The sequence below is a fragment of the Dama dama genome, chromosome 5 (genome assembly GCF_033118175.1).
Source record: "Dama dama isolate Ldn47 chromosome 5, ASM3311817v1, whole genome shotgun sequence".
Taxonomy (NCBI): Eukaryota; Metazoa; Chordata; class Mammalia; order Artiodactyla; family Cervidae; genus Dama; species Dama dama.
In genome coordinates this window covers 9,317,182-9,332,365 of record NC_083685.1, presented here as the reverse complement: position 1 = coordinate 9,332,365, position 15,184 = coordinate 9,317,182, and the positions used below count along the sequence as shown (strand labels likewise).

Below are 15,184 nucleotides of genomic sequence, written 5' to 3'. Positions count from 1 at the left end.
GACCTACTTATTGCACAGGGAACTCTGCTCAGTATTCTGTAATAACCTAAATGGGGAAAGAATTTGAAAAAGAACAGATATATATATATATATATAACTGGATCACTTTCTGTATACCCGAAACTAGCACTACAGTCTAATATAAAATATTTTTTTAATGAATCAACACTGTAGCTTTTATTAAAACAAACAAAAAAATACTGGTTTCAGGTTGGTAAGACAATTCTTACAAAGCAACATTTCTATGCTCTCTGAATCCATCTATGGCAAACCATAGATGAATTTGAATAAGAGGGGAAAGCTCAGTCTAAAACTTGGAGCAAAAATTCAACAAAAGAGTTCAACTTGGATCCTTCAATAATCCAGTGGATTATTCACCCTTAACTCTTTATAACCCTGGGGAACAGATCTTCCGAGTATTGAGGATACCGTGGAATGGGCCCCAAGTCAATGTTAATTTTCTCACCAGAATGGAAATGATTCCTTTGTGTCTCTCTTCTACCAAATCACAGATGATCTTGTTGTTGAAATACTGAATTGGTTCCCACTAAAATGACAATGAGGAAAGAATTCTCCAGGAAGGATTAAGATTGAGCATCAAATATATTTCTTTTAAATTGATTGTCCAACTTTTCTTTTCCAAATCTGATTTTTATCTCTAACAGTTCAAAAAGAATACTTGCTGAATATCAAAATAATTTCCAGGAAACAAGCAGAGAAGGAGTGAAAAAATAATTCTTAGTACTCATCAGGAAAAACCTCCAATGAAATGATATTTCTTATGGAAATGTCTTTTGCTTGGTTAAGAAATCAAATGAGGAGAAAACATTGAAACATTTACCTCTATACCTTCCATTTCATATTCTGCCTGTTCCGCTTTTAGGGTTCTCTCAATTAATAGTTGCTGGAGTTTCTCATTGCAGTAATTTATACAGAACTGTTCAAAACTGGAGGTGCAAAAGATTTAAGTAACTAAAGCTACGTGAGTAGGCCAAGTTTTTTTTTTTTTTAATTGTATTTACTTATTTTTAAGGATGCTTTTTCCATACAGAAAACTGAAGTCCTTATTAAACAAATAATTTAATAAACTGATAAGAAGAGTCAAACTAAAAGACATTCACATTTTTAATAGTTATTCTGGTTTAGAAAAGTTTATGAGGCAGGGGCTATGCAAACCTGGAGAATTTCTAGAAACAGGAAAATGAGTTCCAATAACATCAGAAATGCCATAAACCAGACTCAGGCCTTAAAGGAAAATGAAGAACCAGTGGATCACAATGAACTCAAACAAACTCACCCATTCTTGTCGAAGACTTCAAACCCATAGATATCCAGCAATCCAATCACAGTTTTTCCAGTAAAGTCCTAGTCAAAGTAACACACAGCATTAATCATTGAGGTTGTTTACCTTGTAACACTCAATATCTGGCAACTGCCCCTGAATCTGGGATGTGGCTATAAATCTTATCTCTCCAACAATGGCTTTCAGAAGAAACAGGGTGGAGATAACTTTCCCATCCTGCCTCCTCCTGCCTGCAGCCTCCCTAGGTCCCATCCCGGCTTCCATATTCATCATCAGAGTAGACAGAGTGATCTTCCCTTTCTGATTCACTTCCTTGCTTCAGCTTTCCTCAGCCCCCACCCCCCCCCCCCCCCACCAAGCCCATATTCAGTCTTAAAAAAAGGAGAGAGAGAGAGAGAGAAAGAGGAAGAGAAGAGGAAGGGAAAGAAAAAGAGAGACGGAGAGAGGGAGGGAGGGGAGGAAGAAGGGAAGAAGCTACTGACAGCAGGAAGATGTTCATCCAGGAGAGAAAGCAGGTATTTTGGACATCATTTTCAACAGAGGGCCAAGTGCTGTCAGGCAAGGATAGCTATTTTAAGAGAAAATGACTTTCCTTCTTAAGGGACACAATGTAGCATTCTATATGATGTGCTGAGTCAATGTATTCAAATCCATCCTTTGCACATTTCCTCCATGAGTCTCACCACATCCATGCACCCAGGTGCCCTCATATCATGGCCTCAACTTCCAGCTTTGTGTCAACTCCCTTTTTAATTTAAATAATTCTGCTTAAAAAGGAAATATACCCTTAGGGTGAGTTCAAAGGAGCTGTCTTGTTTTTTTTCTTATACACATTAAAATATACTACTGTTAAAAGAATGAAAAGTTTCTTTATACACTTCAAATGCTGTGCACCCCAGACTTCGGGACATACTGAGAACATCATTTGTCAGTGCATTTTTGTGAGCTTACTGTGTGCTAGGGACTGGAAATGTAGACATGAAAAGACAGTATCTCTGCCCACCAGGAGCTTACTCTCAATTCTCACAAATTCTTTAAAGATGTTGGTTTTAAAACATGGCCTTGTTAAAGAGCCCAAGGCACCCAATATGCGTGGACCAACCTTGTTCACTAAGGAGGAATTGATTTTGTTGACCAGCCAAGTAAACGTTCGCCCATAAACAGCCTTTGCCATTGCGTCTCTAGCGTAGGCAGAGAGCTCTAGTGTCAGTGGGCAAATCACCTGAGAAGAACAACAGGTACTTCATTACAGAGGTTAAAAAATTTAAAAAGCCCCCAGAGTTTTCAACCCAGGCTTTAAAGATGACTGGGGGAGGAGGGCGGTCTTCCCTGATGGTCCAGGGGCTAAGACTGGGCTCCCAATGCAGGGGACCCAGGTTCAATCCCTGGTCAGAGAACTAGATCCCACGTGCCGCAATGAAGGCCTGGCACAGCCAAATAAATAAATGAAGTAAAGATGACTAGGGAAGGATACTTGATGGGGGAAGAACCTCCCGCCTGTGCTGTTTCTTGAGTGCTGGGCATGGTGCTGAGACACAGCCTCAACCAAGACAAACAGCTTCAGCCTCTGTGGGGTCACATTTGGCGGAGGGCATTCAACAAGCCAGGGCTTCCCAGGTGACGGTACTGGTAAAGAAGCTGCCTACCAATGCCGTGGACACAAGAGACGCAGGCTCGACCCCCGGGGAGGGAAGATCCCCGGGAGGAGGGCATGGCAGCCCACTCCAGTATTCTTGCCTGGAGCCTCCCATGGACAGGGGACCCTGGTGGGCTACACAGTCCATGGGTTTGCAAAGAGTCGGACATGACTGAATGACTGAGCGCGGCACAGCATTCAACAAGTCACACAAAGAAGCATCACATGGCTCTGAAGCTGAGAGTGACCGGCGCTATAAGGAGATACACATGCTGCTTTAGGGCAGGGGTGGGATGAGCAGGGGAGGGGCTTTGAGGAAGTGATCCCTAGGAACTGAAGGATGGGGAGGCTTTAACCAGGTGACGCACAGGGAAGGGTGTTTCAGCAGAGGGAACAGTATACGCAAAGACCCCACGGAGGGAAGGCAGGGAGGGCGTGAAGCACCAAGAGCTCGTGATGGTGGGATGTCGGGGGATCGGGGAGGTTAAGACCGGAGAGGCTGACAGAAGCTGGACCACACAGGACCTTGTGGGCAGGATTCAGGAGTCTGGCCTCCCCTGGGGCCACCATCCTACTGGCAGCAGCAGCAGGGAGGGTGGGCACATTTCCCCCCAGAGCCATTTTTACCTCCTCCGTTTTGGCTTCAATTTTTCTATGGGTGAGAGCTTCCAGAAGGACCCATGGGTGGACCCCTAGGAGCTGAATAAATGGAAAACAAAATGCCATTCAGCAACCCAACTTGACTCCCGAGGAAAAAGTCAGTGGTGTCTCCAGGCCTAGGTTCACCTTTCCCTCCTGCTAATCGTGTTCTGGGGCGACACAGACCACATCTGTGCAACACAGACCATATCTGTGCAAAGCACAGCCCATGTTTGGTCTTTCAGCCAACTGGCTTTTACTCACTCCCTTGCCCACCTGCTAACCAGTGTCAAGTGGGAGAGCAAGACGGTAGCCATCTGGGACATGGGCACACAGCTGCCTTGCTCCCCTCCCCCGCCCCTCCATCTCTGACAGGGTCTGGGGCCTCTCCTGCCTGCCCACCCCCACTCTCCCAAAGTGGACCATCACCTTGGCGATCCATTTGATCTCGTGAGTGTCTGGTACAGATGCACAGCCTTGCTGGTTCTCTTCAAAACAAATGTTCCCCAGGTGCAGGACACTGGCAATAATTCCAAAGAGATTCTAGGAACGTGGTGGGGAGAGAAGACGGCAGCCGCCTGATTGATAAACATCATCAGAGGTGGTATCCAGGGGAGAACCGCCCCCCCCCCCCACCCCTAACTCCAGACTGGAGATCACAGATCCTTCCCTAGAAATTGGCCCTGTGGGCTCTTATCCACTTCTGATATTGAGGGAAAGGGGAAGGAACCTCAGTGGAGGGCAGGATGCTCCCTGACTTATGTCTAGCGTGGAACACCACTATTCTGGTACCTCCCTTTGTCCCCTGCCAATAAGCCATCCAGTGTTCAAATGCCATGGCCCCAGATACACACACACACATGTAAATTTTTCAAAAATTATATTCTGGTCCTAGAAAGGTCAACAGTTTCACAAACCCCCCTCACCCCCCCCCCCAAAAAAAAGACAAAAAAATGTAAAAACAAAATGTTTATAAATCCTACAATTTGGTCCAACTTGTTCCAATATAAAATAAATGAAAAATAAATAAATGATATTCCTAGCACTCTAGAGGATTAAATATTTGAGACTGGGTTTGAGAGGAAGAAGAACCATGACTCCCTGCTGGCACCCAATCCTGGGAAAACTTGGATCTGCTGGATAAAATGCAGAATGCCCAACTAAAGTTCAAATTTCAAATAAGCAATGTCTAATGTTTAATTCTTTATAGTTAAAAAATTTTTATTGGAGTAATGATGCTTTACAATGTTGTGTTAGTAAGCAATGTCTAATTTTTTTTAGCATGAAGCTTTCCCCACACAATGTTGGGACATACTTCTACTAAAAAACTAGCCAGTGTTTGTCTGAAATTCAGTGTTCCTAGGTATCCTGTATCTTTATTTGCTCACTCTGGCAACTCTGTGTCATCACCAGGAAACCAGGATGGTTTCCCCAACCCCAGGCCCGACCACAGGGAGCTCCACCCTCGAGGGGCTCATACCTCAAGATCATCTTTAGTAAAATCGATGACAGAAAAGGCACTGGAAACAGTCTTCCAGTCATTCTTGTCATTAACAGACGACTCTTTGGCACAGCGACCCTGTTGACACAGAATTGGGCTGCTTACCAGCATTTTTATAAGGACAGTTAGGTGTCAAAAGTTTTCTCTGCAAGCATTAAAAAGCTAATTCTATAATGTTTTGAGCTGTGGAAAAAATAGGTTTTATTCTACTTGTCTAGCACCTGATGATTTGCCAACTGCAGCTTTTTTCAAATTCGGAATTTTGTTTAAAAATCTGTTCTGAGAAAACTTTCAAAGATACATATCAGTGGTATATCTTTTTTTGTGTGTGTGTTTTTAAAGTAGGCTTTCTTGCCATTTTTGCTGAATAAATTGAAGACATTTATCTCAGTAAATATCTACGAAAACATACAGTAAATAACAATGTTTTAAATTCAAGAAAACAACCTTGATACACTTAATAACCAACATCAAAAACTTCAAGGTAGGATTAGATAGAAGGAGACCTTCCCTGAAGGAAAAAAAGTTTGGTATCTAGAGAAATACAGATGATACAGGAGGTGTGAAAAGACGTTTCCCACTAAGTCTAGAAGTTGTCTTTTAAATAAGTAACAGACTACCAGTGTTACAATTTAAAGGGAAAATCTTCTAGATGAGGGTTTTTTTAATTATTATTTTGCTTTTGTAGTACAGATTTTCCCCGATTACCTGAAGATTCATCATTTTAAAAGAGTTCCTTGTTGCATGGTGAGAACAAAGATGTCGTACCATGAAAATACTCACCAGTGAACTGGGATGTTAAATCTTCAACCTCCCAAATATCCCTCCCACACAACCAGCACCACGGACTCCCTCCCGTTCAAAGACAGGGCTAGGTTAAGTCAGACCTTAAAGAACACCTAGAGGTTTGGAAACAGTGCAAATATACTGCAAAGCATGGGCCAAAGTCACAGAAGATCATGAGATCAATCAAAATAATACTGGTGAATTGCTTGAGCCATTTCCAAAGGCACTGTGGCATCAGGATCCAGTAATACGGCCATGAGGAAGTTACTGGACATCTCACAGAACCAACCCCCGCCCCCACCACCACCAAAGGGGCACCAGAGACAAGTTATGGTCCTTCCAACCTGTGAGAGGTATTTATACAGCTGGGGGTCTCGCTCCAGTCCCAGGTAAGCAAGGAGCTCCTCTTCTCCACCCTCCAGCAGCTGGTAGAAGATGTGGAAATTCCGCTCGCCCTGATTCTGATAGACGACTCGAGACTTTTCTATCAGGTAACTGATGATATGCCCACCTACAGGAATGCCCTTCAAAAGAGAACAGAAATCCAGCCAAGACAACAATCAAGGCCACTCTCTTACTGGTGTCTCCTGATGAACTGAAATTGTGAGTCTGAATCAACCTGGTCTATCCCTCTTCTAAGAGTCACGTTTTCTGGGTTCCATTCCTAACCCCCGCCCCCCCAAGGTGATAAAGATATTTTCTGTTTTCATTTAGAATAAATTGTTTTACCATCCATGTTTATCATGATGACTATGATCCATCATGATTTAATTTTTGTATATGGAGTGAAACAGAGGCCAAAGTTCTCTTTATCTATATGGATTTCCAGTTGACCACCACTTATTGGAAAGACAATTTTATTGATACTGAATCTCAGTGGTGCTTTGGTCATAAGTCTGGTGACCATATAGGTAAGGAGAGCCGGGGCGCTTCTAGCCTCTGTTCTGGGCCATCAGCCTCTTAATGTCAATATATTCTTATGCCAATATTAATTATTATTGTCTTAATTATTGTTTTAAATAATATAGTCAATGAAGGATTTGTATTCCATGACATATATTGAACACTCACCAATCAATGAGAAATGATTACCCAGTTAAAAATGAGCAAAAGACTTTAATATACTACAAGAGAGTCTTTCAGGGACCAATGAGCAAAACTTCATTAAAATTGAGGGAGGTACAAATTTAAATATAGTGAGAAACCACTATATGCCACCAGAATGCCTAAGATTTAAAGGACTGACAATACCAAATGTTGGCAAGAGCATGGAAAAACTGGAACTCTGAATTATAACATTGCTGGTAAGAATCCAGCAATGCAACTTCTGGGTATACACCCAGCATAAATGAGTGCTTATATCTACTGAAAGAGGTACAAGAATGTTCAGAGCGCTGCTTGCAATAGCTAGCCCCAGACTGGAAACAACCCAAATGTCCATCACAGGAGAACAGATAAACAGTGATAAAAGTTGAGCAATCAAAAAATGAACAACTCCATGCAGCAACACAGTTGAATCTTAACAAGACATGCTGATTCAGAGAGGCCAAACATGAAATAGAACAACTATATAATTCCATTTTTTCTGAAGCTCAAGAACCAGCAAAATGAATCTGTGATTATAGATGCCAGAACAGTGATAACTTTTGGGAAGCAGGGGGCAGGTATTTGTCAGAGATGGGTAGGAGAAATTTCAAGGTGTTAGAAATGTTAATATCTTGAGATGAGTGGTGGTTACACAGGTAGATTCAAATGGAAAAATTTATTGAGCTGTGGCCATGAGCTGTGTCCATTTTAGTATGTGTTGGACTCTAAAAAAAGCTTAAAAATATGTATGCTATTAAATTTTTTTCAAAGTCCGTGCATGCATGACCAGAAACCCATGTTTCAGCCTCTGGGAAATCCTTAATCAGTCTGTCTTCATCACTGTGCTAAATGCTCAGCCAGCTACTGTTCTCTAGCCTAAGGTGTCACTTGGAATTATATGTCCCTGAGAACTCTGCCTACCCCTCCTACTTGCATGAGCCCCCATTTAAACTCTGTACAATACGTTATATATCTTCTCTGGCTACTTTCATGCTACAACAGTGGAGCTGAGTGGTTGGGACAGAGGCTGTACCGTCCACAAAGCCTAAAATATTTACTATCTGACTCTATCCATGTAAGTTTGCCAACTCATGTCATATAATCACGTACGCCTAAGTAAATAGATTATTTACTCTGGAATGTTTTCAAGCTTTGTAAGAAATGGCATCTCGCTGACACCTCGTACATTCTCATGACCTGTCTAGGTTGCATGCAGCTGGTGTTGACATGCTCTCACTGCCATAAAACGCCTCATCGTATGAGCATCCCACAGTTGGGCCCTTCTCCTGTTGACGGGCATTCAGTCCTGGCCAGATGTGTTGGTTCTTTCCAGTCCCTTTACCTTCATGAGCAGTGCTGTTGAGGCCATGCTTACACATCTGTAGGAATATTTCCAGGAGTGGAATGGCTCCACCTTAGATTATGTGATTTCAGCACCCCAAGATGATACACTCTTTTCCAAATGGGTTTGACCAACATACACCCCTTGCACCAGCTATGTGTTGGAATTCCTCATGATTCACATCTTTGCCAACACCTGGTATCACCAGACTTCTTCATTTTTGCCCACACACTAATATGCTAAGTCATTATGGTCTTTATTGGCATTTCCTAGAACTACTGCTAACCCTAGACTTTTCAACTATTTGAGCCGAGAAGAAAACCCTTGCTCTCTTAAGGTGCCTTGAGTTGACTTTCTGTTGCTCTCAAGTTAAGGGGTCCCCAGGAAGCAGTAATAGGAACGTCAGTGTACCTTAAAGTCAAACTGTATGTCCATGTATTTTCCAAATCTGCTGGAGTTGTCATTCCGGAGTGTTTTGGCGTTTCCAAAAGCCTTGGAATACAAAGGGAGGGGACACTGAACCCATCTGTCATTCGTTGACATTGAAGCTCTCCTGTTCATAGAATTCCTGACCTCGTTGGAGGAGAGAAGGGGGAGCCAGGAATGGAAGCCACACTTTATCTGCTAAGAAGAAATCACTATTTACAGAGCATTTGATGCCAAATATTGGGGTTGGACCCAGAGAAAAGAAAGGAAAAACATCTTCTCTCTAGAATCCACTCTAGTAGATTAGAAAGGGCCAAAGGAGAGGCTGGGGCTTCCCAGGTGACTCAGTGGTAAAGAATCTGCCTGCAAAGCAGGAGTCGCAGGAGATGCAGGTTTGGTCCCTAAGTCTAGAAGATCCTCTGGAGAAGGGCACGACAAACCACTCCAATATTCTTGCCTGGAGAATCCCATGGACAGAGGAGACTGGTGGGTTGCAAAGAGTTGGACACGACTGTAGTGACTCAGCACGCATGCAAGGAGAGCTAGATAGGACCCTAGGCCCTGGCTGTTCTAGAAGGCATCACTGCTGGCCCCCATCAGCAGACATCTTCCTTTAATATAGATGCAAACTGTTCAGCCCAAAGGTCTATTGGGAAAATCCCTTCAACCATAAATGCCTTTTACACAAAGAGCAACAAAAACAAAGGAGAAAATAACATACTCAAAATCATCCAACAGGTCAGAGAATTGCAGTAGTAAAAATAATAATCAAGACTATTTTAATCAATAAAAATATTAATGAATAATACAGTATTGTTTTAGTGCTCACTAATTCTGCTGTGTGCTTTTTATGTATGGTGGTTTAGTCACTAAGTCATGTCCGACTCTTGAGACCCCATGGACTGTAGCCCACCAGGCTCCTCTGTCCATGGGATTCTCCGGGCAACAGTACTGGAGTGGGTTGCCATTCCCTTCTTCATTGGATCTTCCTGACCCAGGGATCGAACCTGGGTCTCCTGCACCGCAGTCGGATTCTTTACTGACTGAGCTACGAGAGAATCACATTTTTTTAAAAATTCATCTTGTTTTTTATGCATTCATATTGTTTAATCCTCAAAACCTCCTAAGAGGCAGGTACTATGAGTAGATCCACTTTCCAGATGGGGAACTGGCTCCAGGATATGAATGATATGCAGAAGCTTGCTGGTACTTGATCGTCCTGGGATTAGTCTCCATGCCTGCTGGACTTCAAGGTCCCACCCTTCACCACGATACAGTAGGTCCCCTACATACAAACAAGTTCTGTTCTGAAAGCATGTTTGTAAGCCCAGCAAAGTTAGCCTAGGTACCCAATTAACACAATTAACTATATATTAGTAGTATAGTAAGTCCCCTATATATGAACCTTTGAGGTGTGAGCTTTCAAAGATGCAAACATGTGTTTGCATGTCCAGTCATGTAAGTTTGTTCACGTGTCATGTGCAGCCTGACCTCCATCTCCTGTTGCTGATGATCCTTCAGCTCTACCATTTCCCATCTCCTCTCCCCCTACCAGGCAGTCACCCTTCCTGCCTGTTCACTCGATGCCAGCCCCTGGATGCCAGCGACTGTACCACACCACTGCACTTTCCAAGGTACTGTACTATAAGACTAAAAATGTTTATTTTTTTATGTATTATTTGTGTGAAAAGCATTATAAGCCTGTTACAGCACAGTACTGTATAGCTGATTGTGTTAGCTGGGTACTTGGCTAACTTTGTTGGACTTATAAACAAATTGGACTTAACGAACGCTCTATCAGAACGCAATCTGTTCGCATGTAAGGAACCGATGGTACTGCCCATGTGATCTGTTCTCTTCTTAACTCCCAGACCTGCCCATTTTGACCAACCCATCCAAGCAGAGGCTCTTCTTCCTTAGTGACTTCCCTGGAACTCCCCTTTCTAGGTCCTTAGAGATCACTTACCTCCAACACTGGGTTGGAGAACAGCAGTCTGTCACGGGCTCTCTGCAGTGACTCGGTCATTGGGCAGGTCACTGCAAAATACTGGAGGATCTTCTTGGAGGCCTCTGTTTTCCCTGCCCCGCTCTCTCCAGAAATGAGGATGAAGTGGTTATTTAGCTCTGAGCACATCATGCGGTAAGCATTGTCAGCTATGGCATAGCTGGAGAAGGAGTGAGACAGAAACGGCAGGAGTAGGGCCTTCCCTGGTGGTCCAGTGGCTAAGACTCTGAGCTCCCAATGAAGGGGGCCCGGGTTTGATCCTTGGCCAGGGAACTAGATCCCACACGCCACAACTAACAGTTCATAGGCTGCAACTAAAGATCCCATGTTGCTGCAATAAAGACCAGTGCAGGCAAACAAATCTTTTTTTTTTTTTAAGAAGGAGTGTACGTGACTATAACACTACTTCCCTTGGCTCTGATGCCCATCAGAGCAGAAGGACAAACTACCTGGCCTCTCGGAAGCCACATCCAGACTGTGGTACCAGGCACATAGCTCAGAGAGCTGGCAAACCTTCACCATTACCCACTAGATAGCAAACTTCTAATGTGTATTAGTCACCCAATCATGTCCAACTCTTTGCAACCCCATGGACTGCAGCCTGCCAGGCTCCTCTGTCCATGGGATTCTCCAGGCAAGAATACTGGAGTGGGTAGCCATTCCCTTCTCCAGGGGATCTTACTGACGCAGGAATGGAATCTGGGTCTCCTGCATTGCAGGTGGATTCTTTACCGTCTGAGCCACCAGGGAAGCCCTCAAACTCTAATAGTAGAAAAGTTAAAGTGAAGACTTGGGGCAGGAATAAAAAAATTTTTCAGAATTTACCAATTCAAAAAAATCAATCAACATTTCTTATAAGAATAATCTATGTACTAAATTACATCACCAAGAGATGTTCTATTAAATGTAGGTGGAAATAATATCTTGTCTAAATATTAAATAATACAACAGATATAAGAGCTCATTTTTTTCCTTCAAAACCTAAAATACTAAATGTATAGAGATAGGAAACAAACAAACAAACAAAAAAATTAAAAACTTCTGTTTTAAAAACAGAGCTTAGGGCACTATTATAGAGGCTTTAGATACAAGATCAGATACTATTATAAAGGCTTTATCTACAAGATCAGAAACTGAAGCATGAAGGTTTCCCAGGGTATACTCATAGGATGTGGCCGTTTGAAAGCTGAGTATTTTTCTGTAATCGCTACTGGTGGTGAGGCAGAAAGATTTATAAACGCCTTGGGAGTGGAATAGGTGAATCACCAAGAAAAAGGAAGCAAGACCTTAACAGCCCAAAAGTCAACCAAGGAGGAGAAGAGGGAAATTCAGCAAAGCCCCAAAGTCACATACAGACCAGGCAGAATATTGCTTTTCTTCTGGATCGCCAGTCCTGGTAAGTTCCTAGTCACCGGCCTTCTTCTCAGCGGCCATGATAGTCAAGCGCCAGTAGGTGGCACTATAGCAACCCACTTCTCAGAGAAGGTAACTAGTGGCAGCAGTCATTCAAAGATTCCACTTTTCATCACAATTAAAAGGAGATCTGATAATGATCTGCAGATGTTTTCTATTGTGTTGAAAGATTTATTTCAGAAGAAGGGAGTAATTTAAGTGAGGTACAGAACCTAATGAGCATGCAACAAGAATGTAGATGGATGGGTATATGAATGGATAGATGAGTGGGTGGATGGATGGATGGGTAGGTTGGGTGGGTGGGTAGATAGATGGATGGATGGATGAATGGAGTGGATGACGGATGGGTGGATGGGTGTGTAGGTGGATGGATGGGTATGTGGGTGAATGGATGGGTGAGTAGACAAGTGGATGAATAGATCAAAAGATGGATGGATGAATGGGGTGGATGATGGATGGATGGATGGATGGGTGGGTGGGTGGATGTGCAGGTGGATGGGTGGATGCATAGACTAGTGGATGGATGGACGGATAGGTGGGTGGGTATGTGGGTGAGTGTGTGGGTGGATGGATGGATAGTTAGATAGATAATGGGTGAATGGATGAATGGATGGATGAAGGGGTAGATGGGTGTGTGTGTGGATGAATGGATGGATGAGTAGACAAGTGGATGGATGGATAGTGTATGGATGGACAAGTGGATGGATGGATGGATGAATAGGGTGGATGATGGGTGGGTGGATGGATGGATGGGTAGGTGGGTGGGTAATAGGTGGACATATGTGGTGAAGGGAGAGAGGGGGGAGAAAGAGAGGCAGAAAGAGAAAAATACTTCTATTGCTGATTCCATGGGAGCTACTTACACATGTGGCGGCAGTTCAAAGAAGCTGACCCCTTGGTAAAGTTCCATCTGGCTCAGAGTATAGATTCCCAGCTCCTGGTATGGGTTCACAGACACAAGGAGGGTCCCAATATATGTCTAGAGGGACAGACCAAAGCACTAGTGAGGAATTCCAGGGTGCAAATGGCTCTGGCCAAAGACCATCATGTGCTACGATCCCCATGTGCCCCTTGAGTACTGGGGATACAACACAATAAATAAGTCAGGTTGTGGTGGTGGGGGGAGATGTCTCCACTGTCAGGAAACCTAGCTGGCATGGGCAGACAGACTAACAACCAAGCGATTGAGACTGCTCCGCTTAGTGTGTTAAGAAAGGCCTGGTTCTGCTGGCAGCCACCTTGCCACTGTGCAGAGAGGCTGCTGCAGAAGGAAACTGATGCAAAAGAAAGCAGAGGGATGGGAAAGAGTCCTCAAGACATCATCCTAGACCCTAGGGATCTACTTCTGGACCCTGAAGTTACATAGGTTGACAGATTCTCTCTCGGGGCTTAGACTGATTTTAGTTGGGTCTCCAGCACAGGCAGCTAGAAAGGTCTTAATATGAAGGATCATAGGGCATCTGACAGTGGTCCCTGGGCATGCCCCCTCTGATGGTTAACCTAGAGTGATACTGTTCACAACCATTAGGACTAGAGACCGGGGGACTTCCCTGGGGGTCCAGGGGTTACGACTCCGCCCTCCCCATGCAGGGGGCCCAGGTTTGATCCCTGGTCAAGGAGCTAGATCCTACATGCTGTAACTAACATCCAGTGCAGCTAAACAAATTAAATAATTTTTTTTTTAAAGGCCAAAGACAGGAAGGGAACCACCACTCAAGGAAAAACAGCTGAGAAATGAGTTACGTTACATAGATGAGATTCTCGCTGAAACGCTTGCGGAGGTTGTCCAGAAAAGCAGATTCACTGGTGTACGCGTCCAGCAGCACAAAATCCTGCACCCCGACCTTGTCCCGGGCGGTCAGTGCGCCTTCCATGTGCAGACGGATGTGCTTGCGTCTCACTTCTTCTTTCTACGGAAAACACAACCTTGCTCAGCAACTCACTTATCATGTCATTTTTATCGCATGTCTAGTATGGAAATAGCAAGATCCTAGACCCTGGGGATAGCTGAGAGCAGAGATTACATTATGCTTTCTTCATTAAGCATTTATGATCTGGTTAGGGATACAAGTAATGATAGTAAAAGCAGTAACTATAGCACCAGCAGCTGCTGCCAGGGACTCAGCATTCACAGCTTCAGCATGACGCTAACCGTTTGACATGTATTATCTTTATTGATCCTCATTCTGACCCTATGATGTGCTATTATCATGCCCTTTAGACTTCATCAAACATCAACCTTCCCATCAGAAGACACTGTTAAGACATAAATCAGCCAGCCACAGGCTGGCAAAAAAAATGTTCATGAATTATATACCTGCAAAGAACTTGTATCTAGAGTAAAATACTCAGCTCGGTTAAAAGAAAAAAACACCCCAAAACTCAGACTTAACAGAAACTAGGCAAAAGACTTGAATGGATGCTTCACAAATGAAGATAGACAGTCGGTCAATAAGCACATAGAAGTCCTCAACATCATTAGTCATCAGAGAAATGCACCCTTAGAATCACAATGAGGTGCCACCAGAAGAGTTCAAATGAAAAAGACAACATTGAATATTCTCGAGGATGTAAAACGATTGAATTTTCATACATTGCTGGCAGGAAGACCAACTGGTCGAATCACTGGGGAAAGGTCTGGCAGTTTCTAATGAAGTTAACCAAGCCTCTACCCTTTGATGGCAGCAATTCCATTCTGAAGTATTTACACAAGAGGAATGTAGACATAGGTCCACAAAAAGACTGGAACATGAAGGTTTACATCAAATTTATTCACGATGGCCCCAAACTGGAAACAATCCAAGTTCCCATCAGCCAGAGAACGGAAGTGGAACATCTATACAATAGAATGGGTACAGCAGTAAAAGAGAAACGACAGGTGTGTACAAGGACACAGACGTTATGCCGAGGGAAAGAACTCAGACACAAAAGACTGCATGCTGTATGATTCCATTTATATGACATTCTGAGACAAGCAAAACTAATCTACGGTGAAAATCACAACTGTTGCCTGGTTATGGGGGATTGCCTGGCCGAGGACACCTCTG

At 43.5% G+C, this 15,184-nt stretch overlaps 1 protein-coding gene across 1 annotated transcript in view; it reads right to left on the bottom strand.

The window, feature by feature from the left end:
* The window catches only part of MYO1H (myosin IH), a 38,292-nt gene extending 24,251 nt beyond the window's left edge, over nucleotides 1-14,041 (bottom strand). Inside the window, exons 1-12 of the mRNA XM_061141703.1 lie at nucleotides 13,886-14,041; nucleotides 13,001-13,116; nucleotides 10,686-10,884; nucleotides 8,705-8,785; nucleotides 6,210-6,389; nucleotides 5,059-5,157; nucleotides 4,008-4,121; nucleotides 3,567-3,638; nucleotides 2,406-2,525; nucleotides 1,298-1,365; nucleotides 842-947; nucleotides 467-547 (exon numbers count right to left, since the gene is read on the bottom strand). Coding sequence (XP_060997686.1) covers nucleotides 467-547; nucleotides 842-947; nucleotides 1,298-1,365; nucleotides 2,406-2,525; nucleotides 3,567-3,638; nucleotides 4,008-4,121; nucleotides 5,059-5,157; nucleotides 6,210-6,389; nucleotides 8,705-8,785; nucleotides 10,686-10,884; nucleotides 13,001-13,116; nucleotides 13,886-14,011 — 1,362 coding nt within the window. The 5' untranslated portion in view covers nucleotides 14,012-14,041. The remainder of the gene's footprint in view (nucleotides 1-466; nucleotides 548-841; nucleotides 948-1,297; nucleotides 1,366-2,405; nucleotides 2,526-3,566; nucleotides 3,639-4,007; nucleotides 4,122-5,058; nucleotides 5,158-6,209; nucleotides 6,390-8,704; nucleotides 8,786-10,685; nucleotides 10,885-13,000; nucleotides 13,117-13,885) is intronic.
* Nucleotides 14,042-15,184: the final 1,143 nt, after the last annotated feature.